The 22514-nt window shown below is 35.8% G+C and overlaps 1 protein-coding gene across 2 annotated transcripts in view; it reads left to right on the forward strand.

Moving 5' to 3' along the window:
• Window positions 1-10529, forward strand: part of LOC138931109 (adapter SH3BGRL) — a 77328-nt gene extending 66799 nt beyond the window's left edge. For both annotated transcript variants that reach the window (XM_070291893.1, XM_070291894.1), the window contains exons 3-4: window positions 2352-2432; window positions 9204-10529. In XM_070291893.1, the coding sequence (XP_070147994.1) occupies window positions 2352-2432; window positions 9204-9236 (114 nt within the window). In that variant the 3' untranslated portion in view covers window positions 9237-10529. The remainder of the gene's footprint in view (window positions 1-2351; window positions 2433-9203) is intronic.
• The last annotated feature ends 11985 nt before the right edge of the window (window positions 10530-22514 follow it).

Here is a 22514-nt window from a genome sequence, read left to right on the forward strand (position 1 = left end):
TAACTTTTCTTCCAAGGAGCAAGTGTCTTTTAATTTCATGGCTGCAGTCACCATCTTCAGTGATTTTTGGAGCCACCCCCCCCAATAAAGTCTGTCACTATTTCCACTTTTTCCCCATTTATTTGCTGTGAAGTGATGGGACTGGATTCCATGATCTTAGTTTTGTGCATTTTGAGTTTTAAGCCAACTTTTTCACTCTCCTCTTTCACTTTCATCAAGAGGCTTTTTAGTTCTTCTTCACTTTCTGAAGGGTAGTGTCATCTGCATATCGGAGGTTATTGATATTTCTCCCAGCAATCTTGATTCCAGCTTGTGCTTCACCCAGCCTAGCGTTTCTTATGATGTACTCTGCATATAAGTTAAATAAGCAGGGTGACAATATACAGCCTTGACGTACTCCTTCCCCTATTTTGCCTTCTGCTGCTGCTTCTGCTAAGTCGCTTCAGTCATGTCTGACTCTGTGCAACTCCATAGATGGCAGCCCACCAGGCTCCCCTGTCCCTGGGATTCTCCAGACTAGAACACTGGAGTGGGTTTCCATTTCCTTCTCCAATGCATGAAAGTGAAAAGTGAAAGTGAAGTCACTCAGTCGTATCTGACTCTTTGCGACCCCATGCCCTGCAGCCCACCAGGCTCTTCCATCCATGGGATTTTCCAGGTAAGAGTCCTGGAGTGGGGTACCATTTGCCTTCTACTTGGAGATAAATAGATGAGTCGTTCACCAAAAAGTTATCAGTGAATACGTAAGTACAGACCAGAGCATGTTATTGTTTTAGTATGTTCATGAAGAAGATGCTGTAAAGAGGTGAGCTGTTTGACTTATTTAGTTTGAAATTGGTTTAAAAAGAGGAATCTTATTTTTTTAATATAAATTTATTTAAATTTATTTAATTGGAGGTTAATGACTTTACAATATTGTATCAGTTTTGCCATACATCAACATGGATCCGTCCTCATCCTGGACCCCCCTCCTTCCTCCCTCCCCATACCATCCCTCTGGGTCATCTCAGTGCATCAGCCCCAAGCATCCAGTATCATGCATCGAACCTGGACTGGTGGTTTGTTTCATATATTATATTATACATGTTTCAATGCCATTTAGTAAAGCTTTTATTTTGGTATCATTAACGAATTTTCTTTAAATTTTTAACTTATATATGGATTAGGGAAAGAAAAGTAATTTTTACTTTGTGATTGATGTTTTCAAGTATGCCATTTTGGTTGTTGATGGCAAGTCAACAAGGAAAGTTATGACCAACCGAGATAGCATATTAGAAGGCAGAGACATTACTTTGCCAACAAAGGTCCGTCTAGTCAAGGCTATAGTTTTTCCACTAGTCATGTATGGATGTGAGAGTTGGACTATAAAGAAAGCTGAGCACTGAAGAATTGATGCTTTTGAACTGTGGTGTTGGAGAAGACTCTTGAGAGTCCCTTGGACTGCAAGGACATGCAACCAGTCCATCCTAAAGGAAATCAGTCCTAGGTGTTCATTGGTAGGACTGATATTGAAGCTGAAACTCAAACTCAATTTGGCCACCTGATGTGAAGAGCTGACTCATTTGAAAAGACCCTGATGCTTGGAAAGATTGAGGGCAGGAGAAGAAGGGGATGACAGAGGATGAGTTGGTTCGGTGTCATCACCAACTCAATTAACATGGGTTTGGGTGGACTCCAGGAGTTGATGATGGACAGGGAGGCCTGGCATGCTACGGTTCATGGGGTCACAAAGAGTTGGATACGACTGAGTGACTGAACTGAACTGAGCTGCCCTTTTAGTCCTATTTCATGAAAATCTCATACCCTTCCTCCAAACACAACACAGATTTATTATTCTTATGGCCATGGGCATGGCTAGCTAATGTCTGGTCTTTCATTGGTTCTGAAGACATCTCTACCTTTTAAAATTATTTTTATTTTTTATTATTTTATTTATTTTATAATTATTTTTTTTTATTTTTATCTGCATAAATAATGCAGGAGAAATAGTGGTGAACTGGAGCAACAGTTTCCTACCAAAAATAAGCAACCTCTTACTGGTATATAGTTGGCTGTTTTGGGCTGTGAAGAAAGCTACTTCCCCTGAGGCAGATTTAAGTTCTATGCAGTATGAAGGAAAAGACCAATTTCTTGTCTCACAGAACAGTGTATCTTTTAACCCACATTAACTGGGGTCCAATAAACCTTGCCTCTTTACTGCTCTTTACAGAATTCTAGCATTATGGAAGTTAACTAACCTGTCTGCCCCCAATGATGTTATGCAGTCAGATCATTTTGAATTAATTTCCCCTTTTCCTTCCAACCAACAAAGGTTTCATATTGCTAATTCTTTGTGCCTTCTTTTTATCAAGGATTATGATGCCTTCTTTGAAGCCAGAGAAAATAATGCAGTGTATGCCTTTTTAGGTTTGACAGCCCCACCTGGTTCAAAGGTATGATTCAGTTTTACTTTTCTTTGTAGGCCACTTTATTGCTGTTTTTTTTTTTTTTCAATCAGTAAAATTTCCTTTATTAAGTACTCAGATTAAGCCAGAGACAGTACAGCATAGCTGAAAGGAAATGCCCCTTCTGTATGCACTTAATCCCTAGTATGGTAAACAGATGTGCATATTCAAATACATTATGCATGTGGATAAGAGGTAGGCAGAGTAACTTCCCTGTCAAACTGACCAAGACAGCAAATTTCTCACTGACCCATTCACAAATAAGTGGTTGGCAATTTTAAAGACTCCATTATTCCAGTTGTCATGTATGGGTCTACACAGAAATCATCTTAGTTCATAGTAATCTTCTTGGCAGTATCTATTGTTTTTGTGTGAAAGCAAATGCTGTAGTCCCCTATTCAAATTTTAACTAAGAGCATCTGAGTCTCAAAACTGGTCACTAAATTGCTGGCTGAATTTGGAAATTTCCCCCTGCCAATGACAAAATTTTGTGAGTGGCAGAGTTCCCAGGGGAGACCATATAAAGAAAAAAGTGGTTAATAAATTGCCAATTTGAAGAAAAGTCTCAAAGCATTGGACTTTAAATATGCCTTTGCCATTTACAATATTTCTTCTCCACAAAGGCTAGTTTAATAAAAATGTGTGTCCCCTGCTGGCCTTTTACATTTTACTCTTAGAAGTTAATTTTATGTTAAACAAATTCTTCAAACTCCAGCTCCTTCTCCAATTTTGAGTCTATTATTGTCTATGTTTTCACTAGAGACCATTTACAGGCATTTTTGAGTTACTATGAAATTCTGTTTCCTTGCCAAACTTTGTTTTACCATGGATAAAATGCATTATTTTAGGCTTTATATAATTCAAATTGTAAGAAGTCTTAGGTAAGGCATTTTTCTTTAAACAAGTTAAGCAAGCTTAGTCTTTCTTTAAGCAAACTAAGCCACTTCAGTCATGTCCAACTTTTTTGTGACCCTATGGACTGTAGATTGCAGGGAGAAATATCAATAACCTCAGATATGAAAATGACACAACCCATATGGCAGAAAGTGAAGAGGAACTAAAAAGCCTCTCGATGAAAGTGAAAGTGGAGAGTGAAAAAGTTGGCTTAAAGCTCAACATTCAGAAAACGAAGATCATGGTATCTGGTCCCATCACTTCATGGGAAATAGATGGGGAAACAGTGACAGACTTTATTTTGGGGGGCTTCAAAATCACTGCAGATGGTGACTGCAGCCATGAAATTAAAAGACGTTTACTCCTTGGAAGAAAAGTTATGACCAACCTAGATAGCATATTGAAAAGCAGAGACATTACTTTGCTGACTAAGGTCTGTCTAGTCAAGGCTATGGTTTTTCCTGTGGTCATGTATGGATGTGAGAGTTGGACTGTGAAGAAGGCTGAGCACCAAAGAATTGATGCTTTTGAACTGTGGTGTTGGAGAAGACTCTTGAGAGTCCCTTGGACTGCAAGGAGATCCAACCAGTCCATTCTGAAGGAGATCAGCCCTGGGATTTCTTTGGAGGATATGATGCTGAAGCTGAAACTCCAGTACTTTGGCCATCTCATGTGAAGAGTTGACTCATTGGAAAAGATTCTGATGCTGGGAGGGATTGGGGGCAGGAGGAGAAGGGGACAACAGAGGATGAGATGGCTGGATGTATCACGGACTCGATGGATGTGAGTGTGAGTGAACTCTGGGAGTTGGTGATGGACAGGGAGGCCTGATGTGCTGTGATTCATGGGGTCTCAAAGAGTCGGACATGACTGAGCAACTGAACTGAACTGAACTGATGGACTGTAGCCTGCCAGACTCCTCTGTTCATGAGATTCTCCAGGCAAGAATACTGGAGTAGGTTGCCATGCTGTCCTCCAAGTGATCTTCCCAACCCAGGGATTGAACCTGCATCTCTTACATCTCTTGCCTTGGCAGGAGTGTTCTTTACCACTAGCACCACCTTGGGAAACCCTTAAACAAGTTAGGAAAACCCAAATTGTCACTGATTTCAGTGCATATATTAAAGAAAGTATGAAAGGAAGGATAGTCTATTTTCTATGACTGATGACTTTCAGTGAAAATTGGAAGTCAATCATTCATTTATTCATTCAGTAAATATTTACTGAGTGTCAAATATTCACTTGATATTGATGGTAGGGCAAATACAGAGAATACGGCATAATCTCTGTCTTCAAAGTATTTATAACCTAGAGAGAGACATGTATGCAGATAATTATACAATGAATATGTCTACAAATATTTATGATATACTGTGGTAAATTCTATATATTTGGTATGAATAAAGTTTAGTAGGCATCCAGAAGAAGTAATCATAAATTACTATTAAGGAGTTTGGGAAGGATTCACAGAGGAATTGACATTTGAGCTATTAAGGATTCCAAAATACTGAAGTAACACTAAGCGTCTTCCATAGAGGTTGCAGCAGGAACCACTGCATTTGGATATAGCTGCACCTGATGGTATATTTGGGGAGCAGCAGTGCAGTGTAGCATGGACCTAGTATAGGACATATTAAATAAAAGAAGATGCATTAAGAGATGAGATTGGCTAGGAAGGTTGGGACCAGATTATGAATGCTGTGCAAAATACTTTCAACTTCATCTTCTAGGCACGTAAAAGCCATGGTGTGGAATGAGGGAAGGCAATGAGGTGATTACATCTGTATTTTAAGATATGATTTGATCTTTGTGTTAAGAAAATAAATTTGGCAGCTCTGTGGATTGTGAAACATTGAATAAATGAGATACTAGAGTTGGGCTGACCCATTAGAGGGTATGCTAAAAGTCCAGAAGAGAAGACCTAAAGTGGGACAGCAGCTATAGAAAAGAAAAGATGGATTTAAGAGACACAGAAAAATCACTTGTGATAGAATTTGGCAGTTTACTAGTGTCTTGTGTATGAAAAGAATTGGGAAGGATTGAAGCAATCTCTAAGGCTTCTAACCTGGGTGATTGGGAAATAAAGCAAAAGTCATGGGGGAAACAGAAAAGTGAGTGATCCAAGGGAAGGGCTAGTCTTGGAAAGGAGAGGGTACACAGTTTTCTTCTGAGACTGGAAAGAATGAAGAGAGAATGATGAAAATAGAAGTTTTAATGTGCATGGGAGTTTAGGGAAGTTCATATTTGAAAATGTTTTATCTTTAGTATGAAGTAGGAAGAAAAATCATCTGCTGGGAGGGATGGGAAATTCAATGAGAATTGAAAGTATTCACTTGCTGAAAATAATAATAGTAAAAAGCTAAAGAATAGGCTAAAACCATGGATGGAATGATGGCTTAGCAAGATGAAAGGCCCAGATGAAGTTAGAGTTGATGAGCCCATTATGAAGCCATTCAACTTATTTATAGTGTTTTTTTTCATCCTTGTTTAACCCTATAAGTAGGAATAGAGTAAATGAACAGTGAATATTATCAAGGATTAAACTAGAGGGAGCTGATAGATTGGGATAACAAAAAGCTGTCCAGAATTGACAGTGGAGTTGAGGGTAGATTGGTAATAGGGAGATTTTGAATGTTAGTATTTAATTTGTTTTTCTCAAGATTAAAAGTGATAAATTTTATATCAGAAGAGTTTTCCCCTTTAATTTAACAAGACAATAATTCTTCCAGAAAGAACTGGCTGAAAAGAAAGTATACAAAATAAGAGATACAGCTAAGTAACCCACATTGGAAAAGTGCAGTCATAATAAAATAAATGTGATAAAAGTAGATACGGTACTCATCTGTGAAGTTAACAAATATAAAAGAGTGACAATGCTCAATGCAGAGAAGGGTCCATTGAAACATATTCTCTCATATATTACTGATGATAGTATAAATTGGTACTACTGTTTGAAAACCAAAATGGCAAATATATATTAGGGACCTAAAAAATGTTTACAATTCTTCATCCAGTAATTTTACTAAAGTAATTTTATTAAAGCCTATTGAAATAATTTTATACATGGAAAAGGCTTTATAAATAACAAAATAAAAATGTTATTTATACCTTAATAAATTTGTAAACAAGTTAAATGTCTAAAAACAGGATCAACAAAATGGTTTATCCACTTAATGAACTCATGTTCTCATTAAAAAATGATAGTTTGTGAAAAGATACATTATAATGAGCTACATAATTGCTTTTATTGTGTAATTAACATTCTGATTACATTTAAATATATTTATAGGGCAAAAGAGACTAGAATCATAACTAATAATATGCCTATTTGTCCCTTTCTTTTCCAAATAATTAAAATGTATTCTCTTTATACTTAAAAATTATTGAAAGCCAGTGCACTGGAAAACTTGTTATTTAAAAGTACCCAATAGCAAATAGTTCCATAAAGCAAGGAATCCTATTTAAGAAAATAATTTTTTTATTCTTTTGAATATTGGATGCATTTAAACATAGTATATAAATATATTTACTATTTACTTTTTTTGCTATTTACTATTTTATTAATACAAAAGCTAATTTCTTAGCACTTAGCATTTCTTACATTTCAGTAGAGTTGATAGTTTTGATACGGAATAAAATAACTGGTATATTTTTACTTAAATATAAAAATCCAGTGATGTGGAAAAGCCATGTTCACTAACATGTTGAAGGACCAAAACATGCTGGTTAAAGAAGTATTCTCATTGACTTTGAACCACCTGGGTCTAGGGAGAGGCCATGAAAATCTGCCTCTACTGTGAGATTTAAAACATTCCCATTTCTACTAAATCCACTGCATTTTACTACATCTCCAAGGGAAACTGTATGTTAATAACATTTAGCTGTGGTGTTGGTATTAGTTACTTTCCACTTAATCCAGAAAGTGGAAAGAAGAAAGGTAGGAAAAAAAATACAGATACCTGCAATGAACCAAGCACTGAGCTACACATTTCACATTCATCTCATTTTATCTTTACTCCACCCTTAAAAGCTAGGTATCCTCAATGCCATTTTACAGAGGAGGAAACTAATACTCAGATAATTTAAGTAATTTGACCAAGGCTACATAATAATTGAGTAGCAGATATGGAATTTGAACCCAGGATTATATGATTCAAAACCAATGCATTTATAGAATGATGTTTATGGTGGGAGTAGAGGTAAAGAACACATCATATTCCTATTTCTAAAGCTCTCTGGTTGATTAAGCAACTCATGATTCTATAAATACTAGCCACTTACTTTTACATAATAATAAAGCTTTTAGCACAATTTACATATTTTATGAATAAACTATTTTAAAAAGTAAATAATTTAAATATATTGTATATTTTATATTTAAATATAAGTATAGTGTATTTAACATACTATACTTACAGATATATATTTAAGTATATATAATATAGTATGTATATTTAAGTATATATAATATACTTATGAGCAAATATAAGTATAGTATATTTAAATATAGTATATTAAATAGTATATGTTCTTAAAGACAAATTACAAAGAATATTTAATTGCCTTTTGTCTTTGATTTTTGTGCTAGTAATTTATTCTATTATAAAGGATAACTGAAAGCTACACAGTTTGTGACAGATTACAGTAAAGATTGATAAGTGGGACTTTAGGGAACTAGGCTGTCTCCAAAATACTAGTTACTCAGGTATTAAGTGATCATAAGAAGAAGGACATTACATTAGCCACATATTTTTATACCACCTCTTCCCCACCTATATATGCTAGGGCATTGAAGGGTTTTGGTATAAAATTCATTGTGCTGTGTGAGGAAATATTTAGAAGCTTGTTAAATAAAATGAAATAAAATACATAATGTGGGTCTAAGACATACTCATTTTGACAGCGAAACACTACCTTAGAAATTTCAAAAGAGCTTAGGGACTATATATATATATATTTACTATGTATATATTTATTATGTATATATTTACTATATATATATCTACTAAGGGTTTTAGAAGGTGAGTCAATAGTGTATTACATCTGTTTTGTTAAGGATATATTAAGAATGAATTACACTGTCTTCTGGTTTCCTTCTATCATTCTTACTTCTTTTTTTGGGGGGGCGGGTAAAAATGTAGCACCTTCTATTTTTCCTTTCTTCTGGTGTTAGCATCAGAGGCTTATTTTGGAATATTCAGTTGCTTTCACTCCTCTTGATATTTTATTAGAGACAGGTGTTTAGGTGCTGATTTTCTAGTATATATGATTTCTACAACTCAAATCTGAGGTTTCTTTCACCAAATTCACTCATGCCACCCATCTTTATTTCCATATATTTTTCCTTGAATTGTATTTTGTGTCGAGTACTATCTTAAGTGCCAGAACGCACCTATAGGTCAGAGTTCCTATGGTAGAAGTACTCACTGTCCACAGGAACGGCTATTAAATTTAAAAACAGCATTTTGGCAAATAACACATTTTCTAAGTAACTTAAGCCTTAATTAAACAAAACTCAGCAGACTGGAAACTGTAGATGACAATGTCTTTGAACACTCAATTTTTGTGAAAAATCACTCAAAAAGGAAATTAGCTACTTTTAAATAAAATGGTAACTATAATTGACACAAGTGTAAATCACCCACTTTTATGGAACTGTAAACAGTTCTCTGTTACATCTGTTTTTAGGCAAAAGTTTCTATATTATAGTTTTTCTATTAAGAATTTTTAAGCTGTCTTTTTCTGGGGGCTATTTTTCTTATTTTGAATATTCTTACTAATTTGAGATAATATAGTTTACTCAAAATACACATGGGTATCTGTTTTATGATATTTAAATCTTGTTTTTTTTTTCTTCCATTTCAGGAAGCAGAAGCTCAGGCAAAGCAGCAAGCATGAATCTTAAATATTCTGCCTTAAGCATCCTAAAAAAGGAGTCTCCATTGCTTTTTATAAAATATCAAAATTATCATGGCTTCAAAAGAAGTAGGCTTAATGTTGAAATAATTGATTAGTTGGTACTTTCACATGCAAACAGTTAAAATGAATACATAATTAAAATGTTAACATTGTGATGAGGAAAATAGGAAATGAACATGAAATTTTAAGTAGGTGTCATGGAATATTATTGTTGTCTGCTAAGGCATTTTATGTACTTCAGTGATTTTGAAAAGCAAGCACCTGTTCCCTTTTTTGGTATTATTATTGCAGTTTAATTATATCTGTATCTCTACATTGAATAATTTTAAAAGGCAAGTGAGAATTTGTCTCTTGTTCCCAAATTGCCTCATTAATTTTAGTGAACAAAAGTCTGTACCTTTTTAATGTGAAATTATTGTGACTAAAAAGTAGTTGCAGATAATGTTTATGATATGTCATACATTGTAATTTCCTGTGGCATTTATAACATTCCCATTCCTTTGTAGTTGAAAGTTTAAAAGAGTTCTATGTTCTGAATCACAGGTTTTCTAGGCTTCTAAATGTAGCCTTTCGTTGCATATTGCAGTGACCAGAACAGATGATCTCCCACAAAAAAAAAAAAAATATATTCAGTTGAAAAGTTTCTTGCTTAACCACAAAGTTTCTTGCTTTACTTTCATGCAATCATGTTGCTAAGCTGCTTGCCCTGAAGAAATATGCATATGTATGTTATGTAAGTGGGATGGCAAATAAGTTTAAAATGACATCCTTTTGCAAAGAACTCAGACTTTTAATTAACTTTTAAAATAGATTGGAACTAAGTTTCCCCTTTTAAAACAACTTATGATCATGCATGCCACTATCTCTGACATATTTGACATTTTTGTTTCAGCTTACTGTATGAGTGCATTAATCTAAGCAGAGAGAATCTTTTCTATGCCTCTATCCCAGTGAATGCCATAAGTATCAGACAAAAGGATCAATTTTTTAAATATTAATTTTGAAAACTTCTTAGAAGACAAGAAACATTATGGCCTACATCAGCCAGAAGACATGTGTATTGTGCTTTAGTTCCACACTACTATTGTAATTTGGTTCCACATTACTGAAAGCAAACACATTTTACTTTGAATTACTTTATCATATCATTTTATGTATGCAAGTCTGTGCTCTTTGTCAAAATCAGCATATAATGAAGACATGGCTTTGTTTGCTGAAATTCAACCTTGATGCAATGTTTTAAAATAAACTCAGTACTTTCAAAAACATAAATTTTTGTGTTCATAGAGTTTCTGAATCGTGTAATAATAATTTTAGATGGGTAATACACTTTTTAGATAGCGGGAAAGGAGAAAAGAGAAAATAACAGAAAGAAAACACTTTGAATACACTTTGTAAATTTCTTTAAGGCTCTGAATTTTGCAGTATACACTGGAGTCAAACAAAGAATTATTTTTTGTACAAAAATATGCTGTGGAGAGCTCTAGAGTAAACAGGGTATTTTGTAATAAATTCTGGAAAATGTTAAAACATGTTTTTATCAATATATTCTCCTGAACTTTATTAAATACAGATGATGATACTTGCAATATTTTATGTGGGCATTTTTGCTTTTCTTTTAGTTTCAAATAATCAATACTGTCAAAAACAGACATTCTTTAAAAATAGATGACATTTTTGAGATGTTTATATCTACTAGACTATACCTTAAAATTAACATATATGTATATGTAAAGTAAAATGCTGAATTGAGTCTTTGCAAATTGAAATCTTTCTTTTTGTCAGCTGAGTACTATATGTCCTATAGATATAAAAAAAAGCAAGTGAAATTCTGAATATTAGGAAGTGCCTTCAAGGCCATGCTGATTTTGGTCACTGCCCCCAGTACAATGTTATGAACCTTCGTCCATAGTTCCTTAGACACTCTGCCTACCAGATCTAATCCCTTGAATCTGTCACCTCCACTGTATAATCATAAGGGATTTGATTTGGGACATACCTGAATGGCCTAGTGGTTTTTTCTTACTTTGTTCAATTTAAGATAGAATTTTGAAATAAGGAGCTCATAATCTGAACCATAGTCAGCTCCAGGTCTTGTTTCTGACAACTGTATAGAGCTTCTCCATCTTTGGCTGCAAAGAATATAATCAATCTGATTTCAGTATTCACCATCTGGTGATGTCCATGTGTAGAGCCATATCTTGTGTTGTTGGAAGAGGGTGTTTCCCATACCCAATGTGTTCTCTTAGCAAAACTCTGTTAGCCTTTGCCTTGCCTCATTTTGTACTCCAAGGCTAAACTTGCTTTTTTCTCCAGGTATGTCTTGACTTCCTACTTTTGCATTCCAATCCCCTATGATGAAAAGGACATCATTGTGTGTGTGTGTGTGTGTGTGTGTGTGTGTGTGTGTTAATTCTAGAAGATCTTGTAGATCTTCAGAGAACCAATCAACTTCACCTTTTTCAGCATTAGCAGTTGGAGCATAGTCTTGGATTATTGTCATGTTGAATGGTTTGCTTCAAAATGAACTGAGATTATTTTGTTTTTGAGATTGCACTCAAATACTGCATTTCAGACTGTTTTATTGACTATGAGGGCTATTCCATTTCTTCTAAGGTATTCTCACCCACAGTAGTAAATATAGTCATCTGAATTAAGAATAGCAAGGAAAGATAAGAAAGCCTTTCTCCGCCATCAATGCAAAGAAATAGAGGAAAACAATAGAATGGGAAAGATTAAGATCACTTCAAGAAAACTGGAGATCCCAAGGGAACATTTCATGCAAAGATGGGCTCAATAAAGGACAGAAATGGTATGGACCTGACAGAAGCAGAAGATATTAAGAAGAGGTGGCAAGAATACACAGAAGAACTGTACAAAAAAGATCTTCACAACCCAGTTAATTACAATGCTGTGATCACTCATATAGAGCCAGACATCCTGGAATGTGAAGTCAAGTGGGCCTTAGGAAGCATCACTACAAACAAAGCTAGTGAAGGTGATGGAATTCCAGTTGAGCTATTTCAAATCCTAAAAGATGATGCTGTAAAAATGCTGCACTCAATATGTCAGCAAATTTGGAAAACTCAGCAGTGGCCATAGGAATGGAAAAGGTCAATTTTCATTCCAATCCCAAAGAAAGGAACTGCCAAAGAATGTTCAGACTACTGCACAATTGTACTCATCTCACGCGCTAGTAAAGTGATGCTCACAATTCTCCAAGCCAGGCTTCAGCAATACATGAACCATGAACTTCCAGATGTTCAAGCTGGTTTTGGAAAAGACAGAGGAACCAGAGATCAAATTGCCAACATCTGCTGGATCATGGAGAAAGCAAGAGAGTTCCAGAAAAAACATCTACTTCTGCTTTATTGACTATGCCAAAGCCTTTGACTGTGTGGATCACAATAAATGTAGAAAATTCTGAAAGAGATGGGAATACCAGACCACCTGATCCGCCTCTTGACAAAACTGTATGCAGATCAGGAAACAACAGTTAGAACTGGACATGGAACAACAGACTGGTTCCAAATAGGAAAAGGCTATATATTGTCACCCTGCTTATTTGACTTATATGCAGAGTACATTATGAGAAACGCTGGGGTGGAGGAAGCACAAGCTGGAATCAAGATTGCCGGGAGAAATATCAATAACCTCAGATATGCAGATGACAGCACCCTTATGGCAGAAAGTGAAGAGAAACTAAAGAGCTTCTTGATAAAGTGAAAGAGGAGAGTGAAAAAGTTGGTTTAAAGCTGAACATTCAGAAAACGAAGATCATGGCATCTGGTCCCATCACTTCATGACAAATAGATGGGGAAAAAATGGAAGCAGTAGCTGAATTTGTGTTTTTGGGCTCCAAAATCACTGCAAATTTTGATTGCAGCCATGAAACTAAAAGACGCTTTCTCCTTGGAAGGAAAGTTATGACTAACCACGACAGCATATTAAAAAGCAGAGACATTACTTTGCCAACAAAGGTCCATCTAGTCAAAGCTATGGTTTTTCCAGTAGTCATGTATTGATGTGAGAATTGGACTGTGAAGAAAGCTGAGCGCCAAAGAATTAATGCTTTTGAACTGTGGTGTTGGAGAAGACTCTTGAGAGTCCCTTGGACTGCAAGAAGGTCCAACCAGTCCATCCTAAAGGAGATCAGTCCTGGGTGTTCATTGGTAGGACTGATGTTGAAGCTGAAACTCCAATACTTTTACCACCTGATGTGAAGAGTAGACTCATTGGAAAAGACCTCAATGCTATGAAAGGTTGAGGGCAGGAGGCGAAGAGGACAACAGAGGATGAGATGTTTGGATGGCATCACCGACTCAATGGACATGAGTTTGGTTAGGCTCCGGGAGTTGGTGTTGGACAAGGAGGCCTGATGTGCTGCGGTTCATGGGGGTCACAAAGTCAGACACAACTGAGTGACTAAGCTGAACTGAACTGAATTAAATTTGCTCATTCCCATCCATTTTATTTCTCTGATTCCTAAGATGTTGATGTCACTCTAGCCTTCTCCTGCTTGACCATGTCCAATTTACTTGATTCATGGACCTAACATCTCAGTTTCCTATGCAATAGGAAAAGCCATCAGACTTTTTTCCACCACCAGACATATCCTCAACTGAGCATTGTTTCCCCCTTTGCCTGGCTTCTTCATTCTTTCTCGAGCTCTTAGTAATTGCCCTCTGCTCTTCTCCAGTAGCATATTGGACACCTCCCAATCTGGTGGGCTCATCTGGAGTCATGTCTTTTTGCCTTTTCATACTGTTCATGGGGTTCTCAGGTCAAGAATATTGGAGTAGTTTGCCCTTTCCTCCTCCAGTGGACCACTTTTTGTCTGAACTCTTCAGTATGATCCATACGTCTTTGCATGGCCCTGCATGCTTGGCTCATAGCTTCACTGAGTTATGAAATGATTAAGTCAGTCAAAACAAACAGGTTTGTTCATATAGATGGAGCTTGGAAGAAAATATGAATAATTCCATTTCTTTTCACTTTCTCTCATAATAGAGGAAATATATGCAAACCACATATGGTTTTAACTATATCTAAGCATTAGTAAAATATTAAATGAAGGCATTGGAGAAGTCTGTATATTAAATTTATAATAACTAGCTTGAAGTAAAGGTGGGGAAAAACAACAAATTAAGTATCTGCTGTAGTGACTGACCTTTCAGCAAGTGATACATAGCCTTTCCAACTCCATTCTACATTTTTTTGTTTCCTACAATGGATTTGATATGCTCTGAGAAAATGATAAAAGGAAAAAAGCATTTAAAAAAAACTTTAAAATCTTACTTTCTATATTTTATAATATCTAAGTTTTAAAATGTTACTATGAGTGGTAGTTAAAATTAATCATTCAACCCATATTTTTAATCACAAAATATATTTTGTTGTTTAGTCGCTAAGTTGTGTTCAACTCTTTTAGTTAATATACAGTAGGCACTTTTGTTTGTTTGTTTGTTTGTTTTGGGAGGGAGCCTTCCCTGATAGTTCAGTTGGTAAAGAATCCACCTACAATGCAGGAGACATTTTATTCCAGGGTCAGAAAAATCTGCTGGAGAAGAGGTAGGCTACCCACTCCAGTATTCTGGCCTGGAGAATTCCATGGACTGTATAGTCCATGGGGTTACAAAGAGTCTTTCATTTTCAGGCACTTTTTTAGGGGTAAAAATATTAACATGGATACGGCATTATCTCTACTTTTAAGAAACTATTTACTGTGGAATGATGTACAAATTGCTAGGCATTTCTTTTTTTTTCTAGTCATTTCTAAAGATGGAAAGATAAAGACGATATAGAAAGATAAGGAAGTGGTGCTGAGAGAATTTAGGAGAGATATCTTATTATGTGTTGGTGAATATAAGAGGTGATCAGGCATACTTTCCTATTTGTTGTTTAGTCACTAAGTCATGTCCAACTCTTTTGTGACCCCCTGGACTATAGTCTGCCAGATTCCTCTGTCCATGGGATTTCCCAGACAAGAATACTAGAATGGGTTGCCCTTTCCTTCTCGAAGGAATCTTCCCAACCCAGGGATCAGACCCATGCTTCCTGCATTGCCAGACGGATTCTCTGTCACTGAGCCACCAGAGAAGCCCATACTTTCTGATAGGAAGTGATATATAAACTATGACTTAAAGGCTAAGAAGGAGTTAGCCAGGTGAAGAAGCAAGGGGAGTGCAGCAGCATGTTCTCTGGCTTAGAGACTCTTGCCATCATGGAACATTAAAGAAACTGCAAATACTTCAGCATGCCTAGAGTAGAGATTATCTGTGGTCAGCACACATTTCACTTACGTCAGAGTTCTTGTAATCAGATAAGAAGCTAGTTCAGTTCAGTCACTCAGTCGTGTCCAACTGTTTGTGACCCTATGGACTGCAGAACACCAGGCTTCCTTGTCCATCACCAACTCCTGGAGCTTACTCAAACTCATGTCCATCGAGTAGGTGATACCATCCAGCCATCTCATCCTCTGTTTTCCCCTTCTCCTCCTGCCTTCAATCTTTCCCAACTTCAGAGTCTTTGCCAATGAGTCAGTTCTTCACATCAGATGGCCAAAGTATTGGTTTCAAGCCTCAGCACCAGTCCTTCCAATGAACATTCAGGACTGATTTCCTTTAGGAGGGACTGGCTGGATCTCTTTACAGTCCAAGGGACTCTCAAGAGTCTTCTCCAGTAGCACAGTTTAAAAGCATCAATTCTTCAGTGCTCAGCTTTCTTTATGGTCCAACTTTCACATCCATACATGACTACTGGAAAAAACATATCTTTGACTAGATGGACCTTTGTTGGCGAAGTAATATCTCTGCTTTTTAATATGCTGTGAAGGTTGACCATAGCTTTTCTTCCAAGGAGCAAGTGTCTTTTAATATCACGGCTGCAGTCACCATCTGCAGTGATTTTGAGGCCCCCCAAAATAGTCTGTCACTGTTTCCATTGTTTCCCCATCTATTTGCCATGATGTGATGGGATTGGATGCCATGATCTTAGTTTTGTGACTGTTGAGTTTTAAGTCAACTTTTCCACTCTCCTCTTTCACTTTCATCAAGAGACTCTTTAGTTCTTTGCTTTGTGCCATAAGGGTGGTATCATCTGTGTATCTGAGGTTATTGATATTTCTCCCAGTAATCTTGATTCCAGCTTGTGCTTCATCCAGCCCAGCATCCGTCTAGTCAAGGCTATGGTTTTTCCAGTAGTCATGTATGGATGTGAGAGTTGGACTGTGAAGAAGGCTGAGTACCGAAGAATTGATGCTTTTAAACTGTGGTGTTGGAGAAGACTCTTGAGAGTCCCTTGGACTGCAAAGAGATCCAACCAGTCCATTCTGAAGGAGATCAACCCTGGGGTTTCTTTGCAAGGAATGATGCTAAAGCTGAAACTCCAGTACTTTGGCCACCTCATGTGAAGAGTTGACTCATTGGAAAAGACTGATACTGGGAGGGATTGGGGGCAGAAGAAGAAGGGGATGACCGAGGATGAGATGGCTGGATGGCATCACTGACTCGATGGACCCTAGTCTGAGTGACCTCCGGGAGTTGGTGATGGACAGGGAGGCCTGGCGTGCTGCGATTTTGGGGATCGCAAAGAGTCGGACACGACTGAGCAACTGAACTGAACTGAACTCTGCATATAAGCTAAATAAGTGGGGTGACAATATACTGTCTTGACATACTCCTTTCCTGATCTGGACCCAGTTTCTTGTTCCATGTCCAGTTCTAACTATTGCTTCTTGTCCTGCAAACAGATTTCTAAGGAGGCAGATAAGGTGGTCTGGTATTCCCGTCTCTTTAAGAATTTTCAGAGTCTATTGCGATCCACACAGTCAAAGGCTTTGGCATAGTCAATAAAGCAAAGGTAGATCTTTTTTTTTTTTTCTGTAACTCTCTTGCTTTTTTGATGATTCAACGGATGTTGGCAATTTGATCTCTAGTTCCTCCATCTTTTCTAAATCCAGCTAGGATTTAGAAAGAAGCAGCTGGGGAAGTAGGCAAGTCTTTAGTTTTATTTTTCTTTGAAACTTCCCCTATTGTCATTATTTGGCAGTCTGCTTTTGTAATAAGTGGTCAATGTAGCCTTTCTCACTTTAAAAATTAACAAATTAGTTCACTTTTTTAAATATAAATTTATTTATTTTAATTGGAGGCTAATTAGTTCACAATATTGTATTGGTTTACTTTTTAGAGCAGTTCTATTTAGGAAGTTTCAAGAAAAACTGAACAAAAGGCACAGAGAGTTCTCATATACTTTTCCTCATCCCCCAATTTCCAGTATTATTAACATCATGCATTAATGGAATATATTTTGTTATAATTGATGAACCAATATCGATAAATTATTATTTACTAAAGTTCATAGTTTACATTAGGCTTCATTCTTTGTGTTTTACAATTCTATGGATTTTGACAAATTCATAATGTATCCATTATAGCATTATAATGTTATAATAACACATTCTAAAAACATTACTTTATAACATTGCATTATAGTAACATGATAGTTTCACTGCCTTAAAAGCCCTGTGTTCCACATATTCATCCCTCCTTCTTTGTCTCATTCATGTCATTTGATTGTCAATCTGCTCAGAAATTTATTCCATTTTAAATTTATTTTTTTAATTATTGGACTATAATTGATTTACAATGTCGCATTAGTCTCGTGTACAGCAGAGTTATATATATAGAATTTTTTGCATTTTGCAATTTATTCATGTGCTTTGCATTTTACTTGATGTGCTACTTACTTGTTTTTTTTAGATGTTACACTCCTTAAGATTAGAAAAGATTAAAAGAGATCACCTAGCCCAGGGATGTTCAATTGCCCATAAGTTTTCCTGATCCATTTGCTTGTCCATGGAAGATACTGTCAAAGGATTACAGAGATCTTTCTTATTGAGCCTCAGAATTCTTCTAAACACATTACTTTAGAAAGACAACAACAGTCACCAGATTTTGCACAAGATTTAAAAGCTGTTTGATACTTTAATCTAAGTCAACCTCATTTTACCAAAAAGGAAACGGAAATCCAGAAAAATCTGTTGATTTACCCTAGGATGCAAAGCTGGTAACTTGCAAATAACAAATAAGTTGAGTCTGGGACTTCTTACTCAACCCAGTGATGTTTCTACTATGCATTTCTTAGAGTCATCTTAAAAAAAATGTGACATGACAAAAAATATTATAAAGTGCATACTTCAAGATTTTTTCAAAAACATGCATTTCAGTTTCCAGTGCTGATCAGTTCTGCTGGTTACAAAGCAATCACTACTTAAAGCTTTTTAAAACTGATCTGTACATTTTTTTCTTCAAGGAAAACATGATGTAGATAACCCTTATGGAAGACATGTAAACGGAGTTTTTCTGATTAAAATAAGTGTGTGTTTTTATTATGTGTATTTGGGTGAACACGAGTCTGGCTGGCTCTGTTTTCCACCCCTGCACTCTGCCAAACATCAGATAATTTTCAGGAATCCCTCAGTCTCTACCAAGAATAGTTTGAAAGCCATTGCACTAGAGGAACAAGTATTTCTGCCTAAGGAATTATTAATTTTATGTATTCATATTTCCACATCACAGATATCATATATCTTTTCTTAACACAAAGGCTCATAGACTGATACATCAAATATCTCCCAAATTATGCACATGAACTAAATGTATAGAACAGGTTATTAATGACTAACCTTTATAATGTACTTGAATTAATAAATAGACTTCATACTAGATGATTAAATCAGATCAGTGCTTCTATAGAAGACTATCTCTATATAAGTAAGGTAAAATTATTGAAATATATCTTGGTTACTTATACTACGTTGCACACAGTACTTCAATTTTTTAAAAACTAACTTGAAATACATTCTAATCTCGGTATTACAAGTCTGTCATAGAAGGAAGAGACCCAGAACAATCCAGTCTCTCTCACACATGGAGCCTGAACAAATGTATTTTTTTTAACAAAAGAATATAAAAAAGCCCTAATTTAGGTTTGAGTCATCTATTTCAATCCATTATAATAATGTCTTTCCAGTTTTATTGGTTATGATCTCCAGTGACAGATGCATCATTATGATAGTAAATAGATGAATATATATCTGTATGTGTATGCATCTGTCTACACCTATTTGTCTATATACACATTTATATACATATAATCAATTTTTCCATAAATGTTTATAACTGGAAGATAAATTTTACAAATTCCTATGTATGTATAGGAAATATTTTATACATGAATTATAAATGTACACATTATTATGGAGTTGATCCACACAATAATGATGACTGGATAGTCTGGAATTTGTGGAGCAGATTGGTGTCTAGAAACTCAGACAGGAGTTAACACTGCAGTTTTTTGTTTGTTTGTTTGTTTGACGGAATGAAATCCCTTTGTCCATTAGGCAATTTCTCCTCATTCCCACTCCCTCAAGCACTAGGCAACCAACGATCTGAATTCTGTCTTTATGGATTTATCTATTCTTGATATTTCATATAAATGGAATCATCCAATTCATGACCTTTTGTGTCTGGCTTTTTTCACTTAGCATAATGTTTTGGAGATTTATTCATTATGTAGCAGATATCAGTACTTTAATCATTTATGCTGAATATGATTATGTATTATATACCAATTCAACTACTCTGTTAATGGACATTTGGGCTGTGGTCATTTTAAGCTATTATGATTAGTGCTGCAGTGAACACGTGCTTACATGTATATATATCTAGGAGTATATGTGTGGGGTCATATGGTAATTTTGTGTTTAACTTTTTGTGAAACTATTCAACTGTTTTCCAACATGGCTACACAGTTTTGCATTTCTACCAGTGTGGCACCTGGTTCCAATTTTTCTACATCCTCTTCAACACTTGTTAATATCTGTTTGACTTTTTGTTTGTTTGTTTGTTTTGAAAATAGCCATCCTAAGAGGTGTGGGATGGTATCTCATTATGGTTTTGATTTCCATTTCCTAAATGACTAATGATATTGAACATCTTTGTGTGTGTGTTGGCCATTTGTATGTTTTCTTTGGCTAAATGTCTAGTCAAGTCTTTGTCCATTTTAAATGGATTGTTTGCCTCTTTATTTTTTGTTTGTTTGTTTTTCTTTTTTAAAATAAATTTATTTTAATTGGAGGTTAATTACTTTACAATATTGTATTGGTTTAGCCATACATCAACATGAATCCACTACAGGTATACACGTGCTCTCCATCCTGAACTCTCCTCCCTCCTCCCTCCCCATATCATTCCTCTGGGTCTTCTCAGTGCACCAGCCCCAAGCATCCAGTATCATGCATCAAACCTGGACTGGTGATTCGTTTCATATATGATATTATACATGTTTCAATGCCATTCTCCCAAATCATCCCACCCTCATTTTCTCCCACAGAGTCCAAAAGACTGTTCTATACATCTGTGTCTCTTTTGCTGTCTCACATACAGGGTTATCATTACCATCTTTCTAAATTCCACACATATGCGTTAGTAGACTGTATTGGTGTTTTTCTTTCTGGCTTACTTCACTCTGTATAATCAGCTCCAGTTTCATCCACCTCATTTGAACTGATTCAAATATATTCTTTTTAATGGCTGAGTAATACTCCATTGTGTGTATGTACCACAGTTTTCTTATTATTCATATGCTGATGGACATCTAGGTTGCTTCCATGTCCTGGCTATTATAAACAGTGCTGTGATGAACATTGGGGTACACGTGTCTCTTTCAATTCTGGTTTCCTAAGTGTGTATGCCCAGCAGTGGGATTGCTGGGTCATAAAGAAGTTCTATTTCGTTTTTTAAGGAGTCTCCAGACTGTTTTCCATAATGGCTGTATTAGTTTGCATTCCTACCAACAGTATAAGAGGGTTCCCTTTTCTCCACACCCTCTCCAGCATTTATTGCTTGTAGACTTTTGGATCACAGCCATTCTGACTGGCATGAAATGGTACCTCATTGTAGTTTTGATTTGCATTTCTCTGATAATGAGTGCTGTTGAGCATCTTTTCATGTGTTTGTTAGCCATCTGTATGTCTTCTTCGGAGAAATGTCTATTTAGTTCTTTGGCCTGTTTTTTGATTGGGTGGTTTATTTTTCTGGACTTGAGCTGCAGGAGTTGTTGTATATTTTTGAGATTAGTTGTTTGTCAGTTGCTTCATTTGCTATTATTTTCTCTCATTCTGAAGGCTGTCTTTTCACCTTGCTTATAGTTTCCTTTGTTGTACAGAAGATTTTAAGTTTAATTAGGTGCCATATGTTTATTTTTGCTTTTATTTCCAATATTCTGGGAGGTTGGTCATAGAGGATCCTGCTGTGATGTATATCAAAGAGTGTTTTGCCTGTGTTCTCCTTTAGGAGTTTTATTGTTTCTGGTCTTACGTTTAGATCTTTAATCCATTTTGTGTTTATTTTTGTGTATGCTGTTAGAAAGTGTTTTAGTTTCATTCTTTTACAAATTGTTGCCCAGTTTTCCCAGCACCACTTGTTAAAGAGATTGTCTTTTCTCCATTGTATATTCTTGCCTCCTTTGTCAAAGATAAGGTGTCCATAGTTGCGTGGGTTTATCTCTGGGCTTTCCATTTTTTTTCCATTGATCTATATTTCTGTCTTTGTGCTAGTACCATGCTGTCTTGATGATTGTGGCTTTGTAGTAGAGCCTGAAGTCAGGCAGGTCTTTTCCTCCAGTTCCATTCTTCTTTCTCAAGATTGCTTTGGCTATTCGAGGTTTTTTGTATTTCCATACAAATTGTGAAATTATTTGTTCTAGTTCTGTGAAAAATACCGTTGGTAGCTTGATAGGGATTTCATTGAATCTGTAGATTGCTTTGGGTAGTATACTCATTTTCACTATATTGATTCTTCTGATCCATGAACATGGTATATTTCTCCATCTATTAGTGTCCTCTTTGATTTCTTTCATCAGTGTTTCATAGTTTTCTATATATAGGTCTTCAGTTTCTTTAGGTAGATATATTCCTAAGTATTTTATTCTTTTCGTTGCAATGGTGAATGGAATTGTTTCCTTAATTTCTTTTTCTACTTTCTCATTATTAGTGTATAGGAATGCTAGGGATTTCTGTGTGTTGATTTTATATCCTGCCACATTACTATATTCATTGATTAGCTCTAGTAATTTTCTGGTGGAGTCTTTAGGGTTTTTCTATGTAGAGGATCACGTCATCTGCAAACAGTGAGAGTTTTGCTTCTTCTTTTCCAATTTGAATTCCTTTTATTTCTTTTTCTTCTCTGATTGCTG

The sequence above is a fragment of the Ovis canadensis genome, chromosome X, assembly GCF_042477335.2.
Source record: "Ovis canadensis isolate MfBH-ARS-UI-01 breed Bighorn chromosome X, ARS-UI_OviCan_v2, whole genome shotgun sequence".
Taxonomy (NCBI): domain Eukaryota; kingdom Metazoa; phylum Chordata; class Mammalia; order Artiodactyla; family Bovidae; genus Ovis; species Ovis canadensis.